A 13,792-nucleotide genomic window follows, 5' to 3' on the forward strand; every position below is an offset into this window, starting at 1 on the left:
GAATAGTTCAATTCATTAAATTTAGAAATGGACTTCCAAAATACAAGCACAGTGAAACGCTTACGGTTAGTCTGTGGTTTATTGTTTGGTGTTTAATAATTTTCTACGACTTTTTATAAACTATTATTTATTGCAACATAATATTATACAAAATATATACATATGCGTATACACAGAATTGAGAAAAGGATTACACAAGAACTGCTGTAAGCAAGAAAAAATATACGAAAATATATTTCGGACGCTACAGAGAATTTTGTAGTGTGATTCTACAATATTTGAGACACATATCTCTTCACCATACTTCCTAAGAAAAAACTAGGAAGAAGGAATGAGGAGTGAGAGGCCTTGATGTACTTCTCGGCGATAGCTTTAAAAGAAAAAATGCTAAATTCAACAAATAAAATAAAATAAACTTCCACATAATTTCTGGCTTTCTTGCGTCCTTCTTTTCCACAGAATTGTTATCTCGTCAATCATCGCACAGTCCCATAAAGAGTGTACGAGGCGACTTTATATCCATAGTCAAACCCTCGCATTGACCATGTTGCAATTGCTGTTGCGACGTCAACGACTTGTTGCGTCGTATGAAGACCTTTAACGGTTGAAAATCTGAAACACTATTACGCAAAGTGTCCGAATCGCTGGAACAGCAATCGCTGGTTTGACTTCGAGATGTGGATATGGACAAATCGTCCATTTCAATTTTATTACAAAAATTATTGCGACTGCTGCTGGGAATGGAGCAGCCACCACCATTATTTAACGGCTTCTTATCAATGCGCGCCGTTAATTGTGTAAGCAATGATGACGAAACGCCTGGCATTGGTAACATCATCGGAGACAAGTTGTTCGCTGCCGAATCGCCGATATTCGTTTCAAAGTGCACCGCAGTAAGTTGAAACTGCAAAAAATGAAAATAATGGGTAAAAATTAATTGTATTTATATGCTAACCTATTGAACATAACTCCTTGTGCACAATTTATTAATTTTTTTAAATAAATGTGTGAGTGTTGCTTAAATAGATAACACGAACCTGAATAAAGAAGTTCTTAATAACCGACTTGTTGACGATTATTGATACATTCGTATAGAGCCACTATCTAATTCCTACTATTCTTTCGGCCTGTGCGTTTTTCGTTTTGTAAAAATATTACCAAAAATGCTTAAAATACTCTTTCGTATCCATAAGAACGAATATATAATATATAACGCCTAAGTATTTAGTTTTTTTTTTTGTTTTAGCAATAAATTATTCGCGTTTATTAATATTCTGGGTAAACGGTTAATAAGAAAAGATTTAACTTACTAAAGTGTAAAAAATACATACATACATAAATATAACAATAAAATTATATATGTTATAAACAATATCACAGCAAATAGGTAGCTAAGATATCATAGATTTGCTTCTGGAATTTCCTACTTACATCAGTCTCATTGGCGAACTCATGATCCGATTTAGATTCCTTTTTTTTGGACGAATCTTTTGGAGTTGGTTCAACGTACTTCATTTCACTTTTTACTTTGCGCACTTTGAGAGGCTTCCGGGGCATCTCCTTCACAGTCGAAGTAGGTGATGGTATTTCTCGATACATCTGCACGTTCTTCGCGCTTGCAACAGCATTAACATGGCAGGAAGTGTCATCGCCTGGTGGCAACATACTCACATTATGACTTTCTCGTAGCGACATGTGTGAACTTTGCATTTGCAACGCGTTCATCTGCTTCGATCGGCTGTTATTATTGCGCGGTGAGTTTTTGCGACAAACGCTGCTGGCCAGCTTCTGGAAATCATTGCGTCTGCAAATATAGAATAATAAATTATATTATGACCGCTATTAATATTAATGCAGGCATGCACTGACTCTTTGATAATAGACTGCAGTGATTCATTTTTCACAACAACATATCCTTCAGGTATACGAGCATTGGCTTCATCCTCCATTTGATTCTCATATGCAATTATCTGTTGGTTGAGTTTCTCATTCAACTGTTCGGCCTTTTTACGTAAGACACGCTCGAACGCTAATTGTTCCTCAAGCGTTTTGAGTTGCTCCTTAAGCTGTGCCAAGGTGACGCGATTCTTTTTGGACTGCGAATTGGGCCCATTGCCATTTGTACTCTGTTGCATGTGGCCTTCCAGCATCTTCATATCCTCATCCTCCTTCCCCAGTTGCTCACGAATGTTACGCTGCAGGAATTTACTGATACCTGCATTTCCACGTACATTGAAATCAATTATGTAGTTGTTGACTTCGAGACAATCCAAGATCATGTTAGCGGCACGATCAGTCAGACCGCAATTCTCCATATCGATAACTGCATGGAAAAGCACACATCGTCAGTAACAATATTGCAAAAGCATTGTTGTTCAATTACCTTTTACCCATACATCCTCCTTTAATATTTCTACGATTGCTTTTACACCATCATCGCCGATTTGTGGATTACGCGCCAATGCAATCGAACGCAGTCCAGGTATAGAGTCTGGATCTACATCCCGATAGCGTAGCGATTTTTGCCAACCCTCCGTGTAGCGGCTGATCTTTTGTATCTGTAAAAGAAATATTCGTGACGTCGAGTTAATATATGTACATACATACATATATTGTTCACGAAATGGCGACCTCGAAACTTATTGATTGTCGCTTTCGTACCTTAATCATATCGGCGACATGTTCGGCACCCTTTGTTGATAGCTCACACTCAGATAAATTTAACTTCTCTACATTTTCCAGATATTTTATTGTATTGCATATAGCCTCACATCCTTTATCATAAATATTCGAACGCTGAAAACTTATTTCCTTAAGGCTTTCATTCGAAGACAGAGCCTGCGAAGTGGTTAGGAGAAATAATAATGCATTTTCAAGTACAATTCAAAGATACACTTTAGAAAATAATGCTAAAGGTTTCGGATCACCTTGTGTAATTCACATACCTTAGCTATAGATTCCACGTATTTATCATTGAGTGGCAAACCTTCGAGATTTAGAATTCTTAAATTCTTGTTGAATTCAATACAATTTGAGACCGCCTCCACGATACCAGAAAAAACAAACTTAGTACAGATCACCGGCTTCTGCTTAAAGAGCCGTGCCTTCTTTTCCGTATCCAAATGCTCCAACACTGTCAGTATTCATACGTACAATCAGTTCAAATATAATTTGGTAAACGAAAGCTGTTAATGTGGTACACTTACCCGAACCCAGGGTCTTGCGCAAGCGGATGCTAAGCGTTTGGAGCACTTGATCATAGTAAAGAGCTTCTATGATGAGTAGCCAATCAGTAACACCTAATTTTTCTCCGAAAAAATCTAACATCGATGTTGCATTGTTTTTAGTACGAATATCTGGCAAAGGAGTCAGATTCTTCGCTCGACAGAGCTCCAAATACCGGAAGTGAAAGGAACGACAGCGATTAAATTTCTTCGTCGATGTCAAACTGCACACATCACGTAATTCCAAGTTCTTCTGCATTATTCTAGTTCGACTTATTTTATAGTTGTTGCTTTGATGTTGTTCTTTTTAATCCTGGATTACGATTTTTTATTGTGTATTTGTATACGAGTGAGATTCGTGCGACGGACGGTTATTATCGGGAGAGAGGGAGGTAAAAAGTTTGACAGCTTTTTTTTAATAAAAAGGGTAGAATGAAAAAAATCGAAATAATTTTGAAATTTTTGAATTGATTGATTAAAAATCTGTGGTTTTTATGATTTTTCTATTTTTTTATGTGATTAAAATTTTTAAGTTTACTATTTTTATTTGTGTCTCTAGAGATTCTATTGCTTTTCGAAAACTTGACAGCTCTACCTCTATTCAAATTTGTTTTAACTATTTCGAACATAAAATTAAAATTGATTTTAAAGGAATTTTATTGGAAATACTAAGTACTTAAAGGGCAGTTACAACTACTGTAGGTACATATACAATAAAAAGGGTGGATTTACAGAGAGCCAAAAAACCGGAAATTTTTTAAGTTAAAGTTGTTTAGGAATTATAAAATTTGTTCGTCAGTTTTTCAGCTGTCAGAATAAAAATTAAAACCGATTATTCAGACGTTCTAAACTCCAAACCAGTTTTAGACCCATAATATCTTAGGCAAAGTTGTTCAGAATGGTAAGCAGAACATCCCGCATCTGCGATTTCACAAAAAAACCCGACACGCCTTAATATACATATGTATGTATATACCACATTCATATACATTAAAACTTACATATTAATTGAGTTTAAAGACCCTTTATTTCGCTTAAGATTTTTTTTTTTTTGCGTACAATATACTTATAGTTTCCTATAATCCTTCCAGTTTAAAAAATATCTCAAAGTTTCTCATAGTTTCTTATGGATAAAATCAGAGTGAACCGAAGATTCCGACGAATTTTTGTCTATATTAGATTAGAGGGATACCAAAGGTTTAGAAACCATTTTGGAAACTGTGGTTTATTTACTGCTTTACTTCAAATTCTTGGCTTTTCCTCTGTAAGTGACGTATACGCAAAACTTACTTTCTTACTTGTTTGATGTCAATTAGGTATACGATGTATTAAGGAAGCTAGGTTAACTGCAAAGTAAATTTATTAACAGAAACGACTCACACATTTGCCTAATAATAAAAAAAAAAACGAATTTTTATAATAAAACCAGCTGACGAACTTTCCCAACTCGAATCACCGTAATCCACAAAAACTTCAAGTTATTGAGGTTTTTATTAAAACATAAAATTTTTCAAAAAGCTGTAAAATTTATGTATATTTATATACAACTTTATTTATTTACTTCGGGTAAAGTGCTTTTCTTATGTACATAGTTTTACTTATTAATTGTTTATCGCTTTATAGTGATCGTCAGTTGTACAATATAATATTCGTGGTTAAATAGGAATTTAGAATTGCAAAAGAATGCTTTACATCATATTTGGATGTCGCTTGAATAAATTCTAATTCAGAATTCTCACCGTTTTCCGTGGCGTTAGAAGTCAAATTCGTTGGGTCTGAAATATTCAGTTCTACAACATCATCTCATTATTATATCATTATAAAGCCGGCAGAGCAAATCTCATTTCCGGCCTCAATATAACCTGTAATAATAAGAACATATGAAATTTATAATTGAAAGGAGAATGGAGAGCTGTAGGCAATGAAAATATACATTATTTTAGTTGATAAATTATACAAAACGTATAATACGTTTATTATAATCGATTGCTATGTTGTGTTTCTGTGGATGGAACAGAATAATATAAAAGTGGCGAAAATTTAGAATTACATGTATTTTTGAATCATGAAAAAATAAATAAAAAATTTGGGGTGGACCATCCTTAAAACTTAGGGGTATGAAAAATGGATTTTGGCCGATTCGCAGATCTACCCGATAATCACATAAAATTCCTATAAAATCGACCCACCAGTTTTGGAGAGGTTTGTCAACAAACACCGCGACGCAAGAACTTTATATATTAGATATTGCCGACATCACAGAGCATATTTAAGTCATTAGTTTTATCACTCAGTTTCAATGTTTATTAATATTTTTTTTTTAATACTCTAATACATACTATATACCTATGTATAACATGTTGTCATAGAGCAGAGTTACGAATTTTTTAACTCAACAATTACGGATTAAAAGTAAAAGTTTTATTTTTGAATCCAAGTTAATTATAAATGTTAATTCAATTACTTTTTAATATGCAATGCTGCCATAGATTATACGAGTTTTGTTCAACGAACGGGTTTTTTGAAACTTAAAACTAATCCAGCTAGATATACTATACATGGTCAGGATGACGACACGAGTTGAATACATATCTGTCCGTCCGTCCATCTTAATGAAATAAAATACAAGTATTCTTTGGAACTAGAGATGCAAATGGGAAGGATCGGACCATTACCACGCGCAAAAAATGCCTCTCATCGAAAATATATAAAGTGCTATAACTATGCCGCAAATTAAATACAAAACCTTAATTTAATCGAAGTAGGGAAGTGTATCTTACGCATACAGTGGAATCGTACATCATAATTTTAAAATTTCAGGAAAAGTATCGAAGCCAATCTTTGCTAAAATAGTGCTTCAAGGAAGTCAATTTATTGTCAAACAATTGACCACATCTTTTCACACATCTTTGCTATTAAAAGAGATTTTAATTTCGATATTAATGTTCTTTTATGTCAAAAATTGGGTAAAATCTTATGAATACTAAAAGGCTCTATATACATAAAATGGGAATTTGAAGTTCCAACTAAAAGCTCTGCTCTGCTGTGGGTCCGGTACCCGACCGCGGTGAGGCATTGACATTGCACAGAATTTTCAATTCTACATGCCTTTAGGCTTAAACCATAGACATCACGAATCACCCCAAAAGGTCTAACCCAATGAGCAGATTGGAATGAACTCCAAGGGCAAACTGTTCTCCGTGTTACCATATTTAAGTTTTCGGTCAGACCTTGTAGTTTCTGCTCCTTCCAATTGAATGACTGTTGACATTTGTTGTTTGAACTTCAAATATCCTTTTATTAGAAGGAAACTCAGTCCAAATTTATAATATCAGTTCAATCCGACTATTATAGCATTATTTCTAACAAGACTATACTGAAATTTCGAGGCAAGCCACATAACAGACATAGTGCATTGGATTTTTAGGTTATTTGCTTTATTTTCCAAGAAAAATTTTGTCATGTGGCCTACCTACCGCGGCCGGTCAATATGACCAGTGGGCAAAAATATTATACCGTTACCTCAGAGTACAATCTTTTATAATTATCTCAGCGTGGGTTTCAATGGAAAGGACTTGACAATAAGTTGTATTGGTTACTGTGTCAAGTAGTGCACTTCTAAAGAGTTTATTTTGCAATGGAAAATTACAAATTACTTAAGAAATATAACGGAAATTGAAGAAAAGAATTCAGAATATGATGAACAAGAAACGTCTCGAAATGAAAAACCGAAAGTGAGATAGATTTAGAGGATCAACACATCGAGCTGTTGATGGAACAGTCTGGGAAGAAATAAACGAAAGTTCCAACCCTGACAAATTACCAGTGCATAATATTTTTAGGGATACGTCAGGGCCAACGGGATATGCTAAACGACATATAATGAAAGGACAAATGAAGACGGCATTTGCTCTTATCATTGATCAGAGTATAATGCATCATATTATAAAATGTACAGAAGAAGAAGCATTTAGGATGTTAGGTACTAAGTGGGAGCTAAATGCAACAAAAATAGATGCATTCATTGCTTTGCTGTTTGCTCGTGGCGCATTTAAGGCAAAAAATTTGGATATATCATATTTGTGGAATGAAAATTAGGGGCCCGCCTTTTTTCAAAAACAATGAGCCGAAACGACTTTACTGAAATTATGAAGTATATACGACCGTTCAATGCCCCATCCATTTACAGGATGTGAAAGAAACGTAACAACGGATAATTTTTTCACAATGTTTCATTAACCAAGAAATTACTTTCAAAAAACTACAAATGTTGGAGCAATTCGTGTAAACAAGAGAGAGTTCCCGAAGTTAGCCAAAGAAAGAAAAGATAAAATGGCTAGATTTTCAAGCAAATTATATATAATATGTAAATCATATTACATTACTTTGACAATGTATAAAAGTAAGCCAAAAATAAATAAAAGTGCTTGTCGTAAGTTCTAAACATAACTCAAGAGAAATATAAACAAGTAAGGAAGGACTAAGTTCGGGTGTCACCGAACATTTTATACTCTCGCATGATAAACTGATAATCGAGATTTCATTCTCCGTCATTTACATATTTTTTTTATTTTGCTGTAAAATTAATTAAATTAGATCAATTTATGAACTTTGAGTAGGGAATTGTATTTTCATTTATTTTAACTGTATTGATTTATCAATTTTTTCGGTGAAAAATTATTTTAGGTTAGGTAGGCACTGAGTTCTTCGTGTTCGATATCAGGAACTTTGAAAAGTTGTAGTCCGATCACGACAATTTTTCCTCAAGGGATACCTCAGCTCGTATTTGTGTAAAGTTTTATTCCGCTATCATCATTGGTTCCATATTTCGTACATGTCATCAGGGTGTTAAGGAAATATTATATACCGAATTTCATTGAAATCGGTTGAGTAGTTCCTGAGATATGGTTTTTGGTCCATAAGTGGGCGACGCCACGCCCATTTTCAATTTTAAAAAAAGCCTGGGTGTAGCTTCCCTCTGCCATTTCTTCCGTAAAATTTAGTGTTTCTGACGTTTTTTGTTAGTCGGTTAACGTCTTTTAGTGATTTTCAACATAACCTTTATAAGTTTTCGGTTTTCGCCATTTTGTGGGCGTGGCAGTGGGCCGATTTTGCCCATCTTCGAACTTAACCTTCCTATGGAGCCTAGAAATACGTGTACCGAGTTTCATCATGATATCTCAATTTTTACTCGAGTTACAGCTTGCACGGGCGGACAGACAGACATCCGGATTTCAACCCTACTCGTCACCCTGATCACTTTGGTATATATAATACTATATCTAACTCTTTTAGTTTTGGGACTTACAAACAACCGTTATGTGAACAAAACTATAATACTCTCTTTAGCAACTTTGTTGCGAGAGTATAACAAAGCAATAAACGTATACGGGAAACTATTAGATTTTATAATCGTACAAAATTTGGTGTAGATGTGACAGACCAGATGGCAAAAAAATACAGCGTGAAGTCGAAAAGTCGTAGATGGCCACTTCAGGTATTTTTCAATATATTAGATAAATAGCTAGCTGAAAATATTTCGAGGCAAGAATTTTTGTTCCAGTTAGCTTCAGAACTCGGAGATGCATATATAAAATCTCAAGAAAACAAAACGTTTATCAATTCTTCAAACTCTGATTTGCCTGTACGAAAAGCTTGCCAAATCAAATTTTGTAAAGATTATAAAACAACAAAAATTTGTTCGAAGTGCGAAAAATATGTTTGTGGAAAATCCACATTCCAGACTAAAATATTTTGTAAACAATGAAGTCGAATAGAGTATATTATATAAGCATGCATAAAATTCTGTATAAAAATTTAGTTTTATTTTTTCTTTTATGTATAATAAATTTTAGAAATTATATAATTTCCATGAAAACTTTTTATTTTATATACATTCAGCAATAAATCAACAATTATCTGCATTGAATAACAAAATCCATAACTTTTATAATCACCGGCAAATTGACCGCGCGCGGTAGGAATGGGTATACAAGAATTGTCGGTAGGTTTAGTGTTAATCCGCTTATAATCTCAATGCGGATGGTATTTTAATGAAATTAAATGGACACATTTTCTTAAAATTATGTGGGTTACCGCTAAATATAAATGAAATATCCCTAGTATAGTGATTAGCATTTCACAAATTAGCCAATTTAAATTCATAATATTTCAATAACGTCCTTCTAGCACAGCATGGACAACATCTACGATCTCTGACCATACAACGCCAATGTATATTTTTCCATGATTTTAAAATTTAGCATCTCTTTTGCATAGTAAAATATATACATGGATATCTATACTTAGCTATTGACTGTAGTTTCCCGATCGTCTTTTTTGGCAAAGTAATACGAAACTATTTCTTGATGATTCTTGAGGTTTATAAGGATTCAGGCACATATCACTGCTTTCAATGAAAACATCTGCTGACGACTTATTTGTTCCATTGGGAGTTATGTCAGCTCCCATTGGGTGATGTTCTGACAGTGCAAATGTTGTTGGGAAAACCGAAAACTAATTATTCACATTTGATATTTCATGTATCTTATATACTTTACAGTGATGAAAAACAAGTTTCATAACTGAATAATAAAACCATTTACCATAAAAACTATTCATAATTTTCAACTGCGATAATTTATGAAAATCAACACCTTACGACGACCATTTTTACAGTTAATTTGTTTTCAGTTGTTTGCCGTTATTAAGCTTAAATAAAACTAACTTTTTACATTAAAACAGAAAAACAAGAAATGCACGACTCCAAACCCAGTGAAGTTACTGTTTTCGCATGCATATGCGACAATATACCGAGCTCATGAACCCAACGGCCTACAACACTAGTAACACATGGGAGCGTAATATGGCTCAAGTATACACATACACCTGGCTTACTTATTCATATAAAATATAAACACATATTTATATATGTACATTCATGAAGTTTGAATTGTCTAACTCTGGACAGGTATTGTTCTTGCTCCAGATGTGATAATGATGACCTTAACTGGAATTATGAATATGAAAAAGGTGACACACATACGCACATATGTATATATATACATATGTACCTCACAATTGTTCTTGAGCTTCGAAGCAGAACCATAACGCAGGTGCTGGATGAACTTCTTTTAGTGCTAATGCGAATAGTTACGAACTTGTGTATGTAAACTCCAAAAATATGCCATTAAAATATGAACAAAAAATAATACACTGAAGAGTGTAATATTTGTGAATTGAGTTTTAACAGTAATAACTCGAGACATTGAAAATGCCTTTGAAGGAAAAAGTTTGCTCTGCCGTCTTCCTCGCCGTTTCTAAAGCTTTTGATAAGGTTGGCTATGGCGTGCTCCTAAACAAAACCAAAAGAATGTTACAATATCTTAAAATCATACCTTTCGGACAGTTTTTTCGAATTTTTTCCTTCCAACGAGTGTAGGTTTTTCTCTTCCTCTGAAGTGTTTTCATCCATTCCGACAAGATAATCTAGCCAGCGAATGTGCTATTCGCCGTAGCCAATGCGCAAAGGATCATACATCTTCCGCAGAACCTTTCTCTCGAAAACTCGTAACGTCCACTCATCAGATGTTGTCATCCTCCATGCCTCCGCAGCATATAGCAGGACGGGAAAAATGAGTGACCTATAGAGTTTGCTTTTTGTTCGTCAAGAGAGGACTTTACTTCTCAATTGCCTACTCAGTCTGAAGTAGCATCTGTTTGCAATAGCTATTCTGCTTGGATTTCGATTCTGACATTATTGTTGGTATTGATACTGGATCCAAAATAGACAAAATTCACTTCAAAGTTAACTGTCACAGGGACGTGAGAGCCAAGTCGCGAGTGCGACGATTGTTTGTTTAATGACAGGAGATATTTGGTCTTGTATTCGTTCACTACCTGACTCATCTGTATCGGTTAATCCAGTCAGGAGAAAGCGGAACTAACGGCGCGGATGTTGAGGCCAATGATATCAATATCATCGGCCAACTTGTCAATCTCTTCGTACTATACTTCGTATTTTGGCCTCTTTCTTCTATTTCGGGCCCCGAAGAAATCGATCAGCCTCAACCCATTTGGGGATGTTCCTCGTGGAGGCTGAATTTGCCGGCTGTTGTGCCAAAGATACCTTCTTTGAATACCCTGGCGTTAAAGTTTCCAAATACGGTTTTGATATCGTTGCGAGGGAAGCTCTCATAGGTGCGCTCACAGAAGGCATCTTTGGTCACATTGTCCCTCTCTTTTGTCGGGGCGTGGACGCAAATCAGCGATATATTGAAGAAATTCGCATTGATGCTGGTTGTGACTGGACGTTCATCCACTGGGGTGAGTAACAGAACTCGGCGACGGAGTCTCTCTCCCACCAAGAGAATTAGATGGAGTGCACATTAGGGTGGGTCGATTCCGGACTTTTTTCGATTCGGGATTTCTAATAGTGCGGAAAAGTTGCCTTAGTACTTCCTGATTCCAATGCAACTTTTTGTTTTGAGATCGGATTGCATCTTCGACCCCAACTAAGGCCTTGAAATTTCAGAAATTCGCCTAAAATCGTGAAGTTGTCTACCTAGCGCCTGAAATACGCATCTCATGGCAAAAGTTATTTGTCACGTCATTTGCTACCGAGCTGGTGTATGTGATCATGGCCGTAGGACGAACTGTTCCCGAGATACGAGCGAAAATGCGGCGCGCCACAGCGCAAGGTGAAAATTGGCTTGCGGCCACACTTCTTGACGTTGATTTCGTCGAGTGCTATCACTCACATTCATTTACCTACGCCAAAGGACACGTTCGGACAGGTCTCCACACAAATATTTTTTCATCGAGTTCCTTCACTCTTGTCGGTGATTTCGCCGAGTTCTATCACTTACATTCATTTCCCTGCGCCATACGACACGTTCGGACTGGTCCCCACATAAATGTTTTTTCATCGAGTTCCTTCACTCTTGTCGTTRATTTCGCCGAGTGCTATCACTTATATTCTCTCAACAGAACACAGAACTCAAAATGTCTGTGTCTAAATTTGAATTCAGACAGAAATGTCTTGTGTTTGGCATATATCCGTACAATCTCTCTGAGTCCCAGTTACCTACTTACCAGGATGTTCTTTTGTGTTGATCTACCTGAAACAAAAAAGATTACAAAGAAAAATTAACGTAAAGAAAAGCTTTCAAAACGTCATTCAACATCAACACTTACCAGAAAAGTATCAGCTAGAACACTTGACCATTCAGATCAGCCAGACTCTCATACAGACGACAACAATGTAGGTGCGTCGCACATGGATTCTTCCAAAAACGATGCTGATGATGAATTTTCTCTTCTATCCTCTAAAACCAAACAAAACACACTAGTAGAACACACTGCTTTAGCTGCCCAAAAATTTGGAGTAAGTGATAGAGCAGCGGCCTTGATTGTTTCATCTGCTTTTCTGGATGCCAAAAAAGCGCCATCTCTATGCTGCAATTCAAAGGTCGACATACTTACCTGCTAACTGCGCAAGGTTGTCGATTCATCCATTCAACAGATTGCTTTCTTTGCTCTTCCAGAAAACATTCTCCTTAGTACGACGACTGACGAACGGATAGAGGTCAGAAAGTTGGCCTTTGACCGTCTACAGGCAAGCAGAGAAGCAGAGTCTGACACTGTAAATGGAAGGGTTAGATGTAATAAAGTGCCAAAGCTGAATTTCAAAGCTAATAATTATTACGATATGATTAACTGGAAGACTATTACCTTGACTGTTCCACCAGTTCTTTGTTCAGTTTCTAACGAGGAACTCATAAAAGTGCTGTCGGGTGACACTGCAGAGGTATGGAAAATCGTCAAACTGGTGACCGAGGCATCTTCCAAAGTTATTGGCCCCCAATCTCGTGATCGTTTTATACGCTCTACACTGAAATCTAGGCAACAAATGCCAAAGTTTAGTATAAAATATGATGTTATCAATAAATTTGACACAGATTCAGACTGAAACAAGCCTGACAAATGGTTGGTTGGTTGGSTTGGGCTTGGGAGGAACCCGAAGAGCAGCCACCTCCACGCGGTGGGCTCTGGGTGACCAATACAGGTTAGCTRAGAGCTGCAACAATTTTCACCTTGCGCTGTGGCGCGCCGCATTTTCGCTCATATCTCGGGAACGGCCATGATCACATACACCAGTTCGGTAGCAAATGACGTGACAAATAACTTTTGCCATTAGATGCGTATTTCAGGCTCTAGGAAGACTATTTCACGATTTTAGGCGAATTTCCGAAATTTCAAGGCCTTAGTTGGGGTTGAAGATGCAATCCGCTTTCAAAACAAAAAGCTGCATTGCAATTAGGAAGTACTAAGGCAACTTTTCCGCATTATTAGAAATCCCGAATCGAAAAAAGTCCGGAATCGACCCACCCTAGTGCATATGTCAAAAAGAAATAAAATTAAGAAACATCTATTGGTTATTGGTAGAGACTCTGCCCTATGCACAAAATTCTTATTTATAAACAGATGTTCAGGCCAGTTTGGACTTATGGGATACAACTTTGCGACTGCTCAAGCCCTAGCACTGTCATACAAATCCATCGATTCCA

The 13,792-nt window shown here is 36.1% G+C and overlaps 1 protein-coding gene across 1 annotated transcript; it reads right to left on the bottom strand.

Annotated features, from left to right (window-relative positions):
• Positions 1-67: 67 nt before the first annotated feature.
• On the bottom strand, positions 68-3,704 carry LOC108974031 (protein Cep78 homolog). Its single transcript, XM_018941604.1, has 7 exons — positions 3,207-3,704; positions 2,946-3,133; positions 2,662-2,838; positions 2,384-2,558; positions 1,870-2,323; positions 1,432-1,804; positions 68-904 (listed from the first exon to the last, which is right to left on the bottom strand). Exons 1-7 carry the CDS (start codon positions 3,481-3,483, stop codon positions 473-475), a joined length of 2,076 nt encoding a protein of 691 aa, XP_018797149.1. The 5' UTR covers positions 3,484-3,704; the 3' UTR covers positions 68-472.
• Between the last annotated feature and the right edge of the window lie 10,088 nt (positions 3,705-13,792).

Source organism: Bactrocera latifrons, unplaced genomic scaffold (assembly GCF_001853355.1).
Source record: "Bactrocera latifrons isolate USDA-ARS-PBARC rearing strain unplaced genomic scaffold, ASM185335v1 scaffold_52, whole genome shotgun sequence".
NCBI classification, from domain to species: domain Eukaryota; kingdom Metazoa; phylum Arthropoda; class Insecta; order Diptera; family Tephritidae; genus Bactrocera; species Bactrocera latifrons.

Coding starts and splice junctions, on each gene's coding strand:
- LOC108974031 (XM_018941604.1), bottom strand. CDS start 3,483: ATGCAGAAGAACTTGGAATTACGTGATGTGTGCAGTTTGACATCGACG. Junction 2,324..2,383: donor GGAGGATGTATGGGTAAAAG/GTAATTGAACAA, acceptor TTTTCCATGCAG/TTATCGATATGGAGAATTGC. Junction 1,805..1,869: donor CTGCAGTCTATTATCAAAGA/GTCAGTGCATGC, acceptor CTATATTTGCAG/ACGCAATGATTTCCAGAAGC.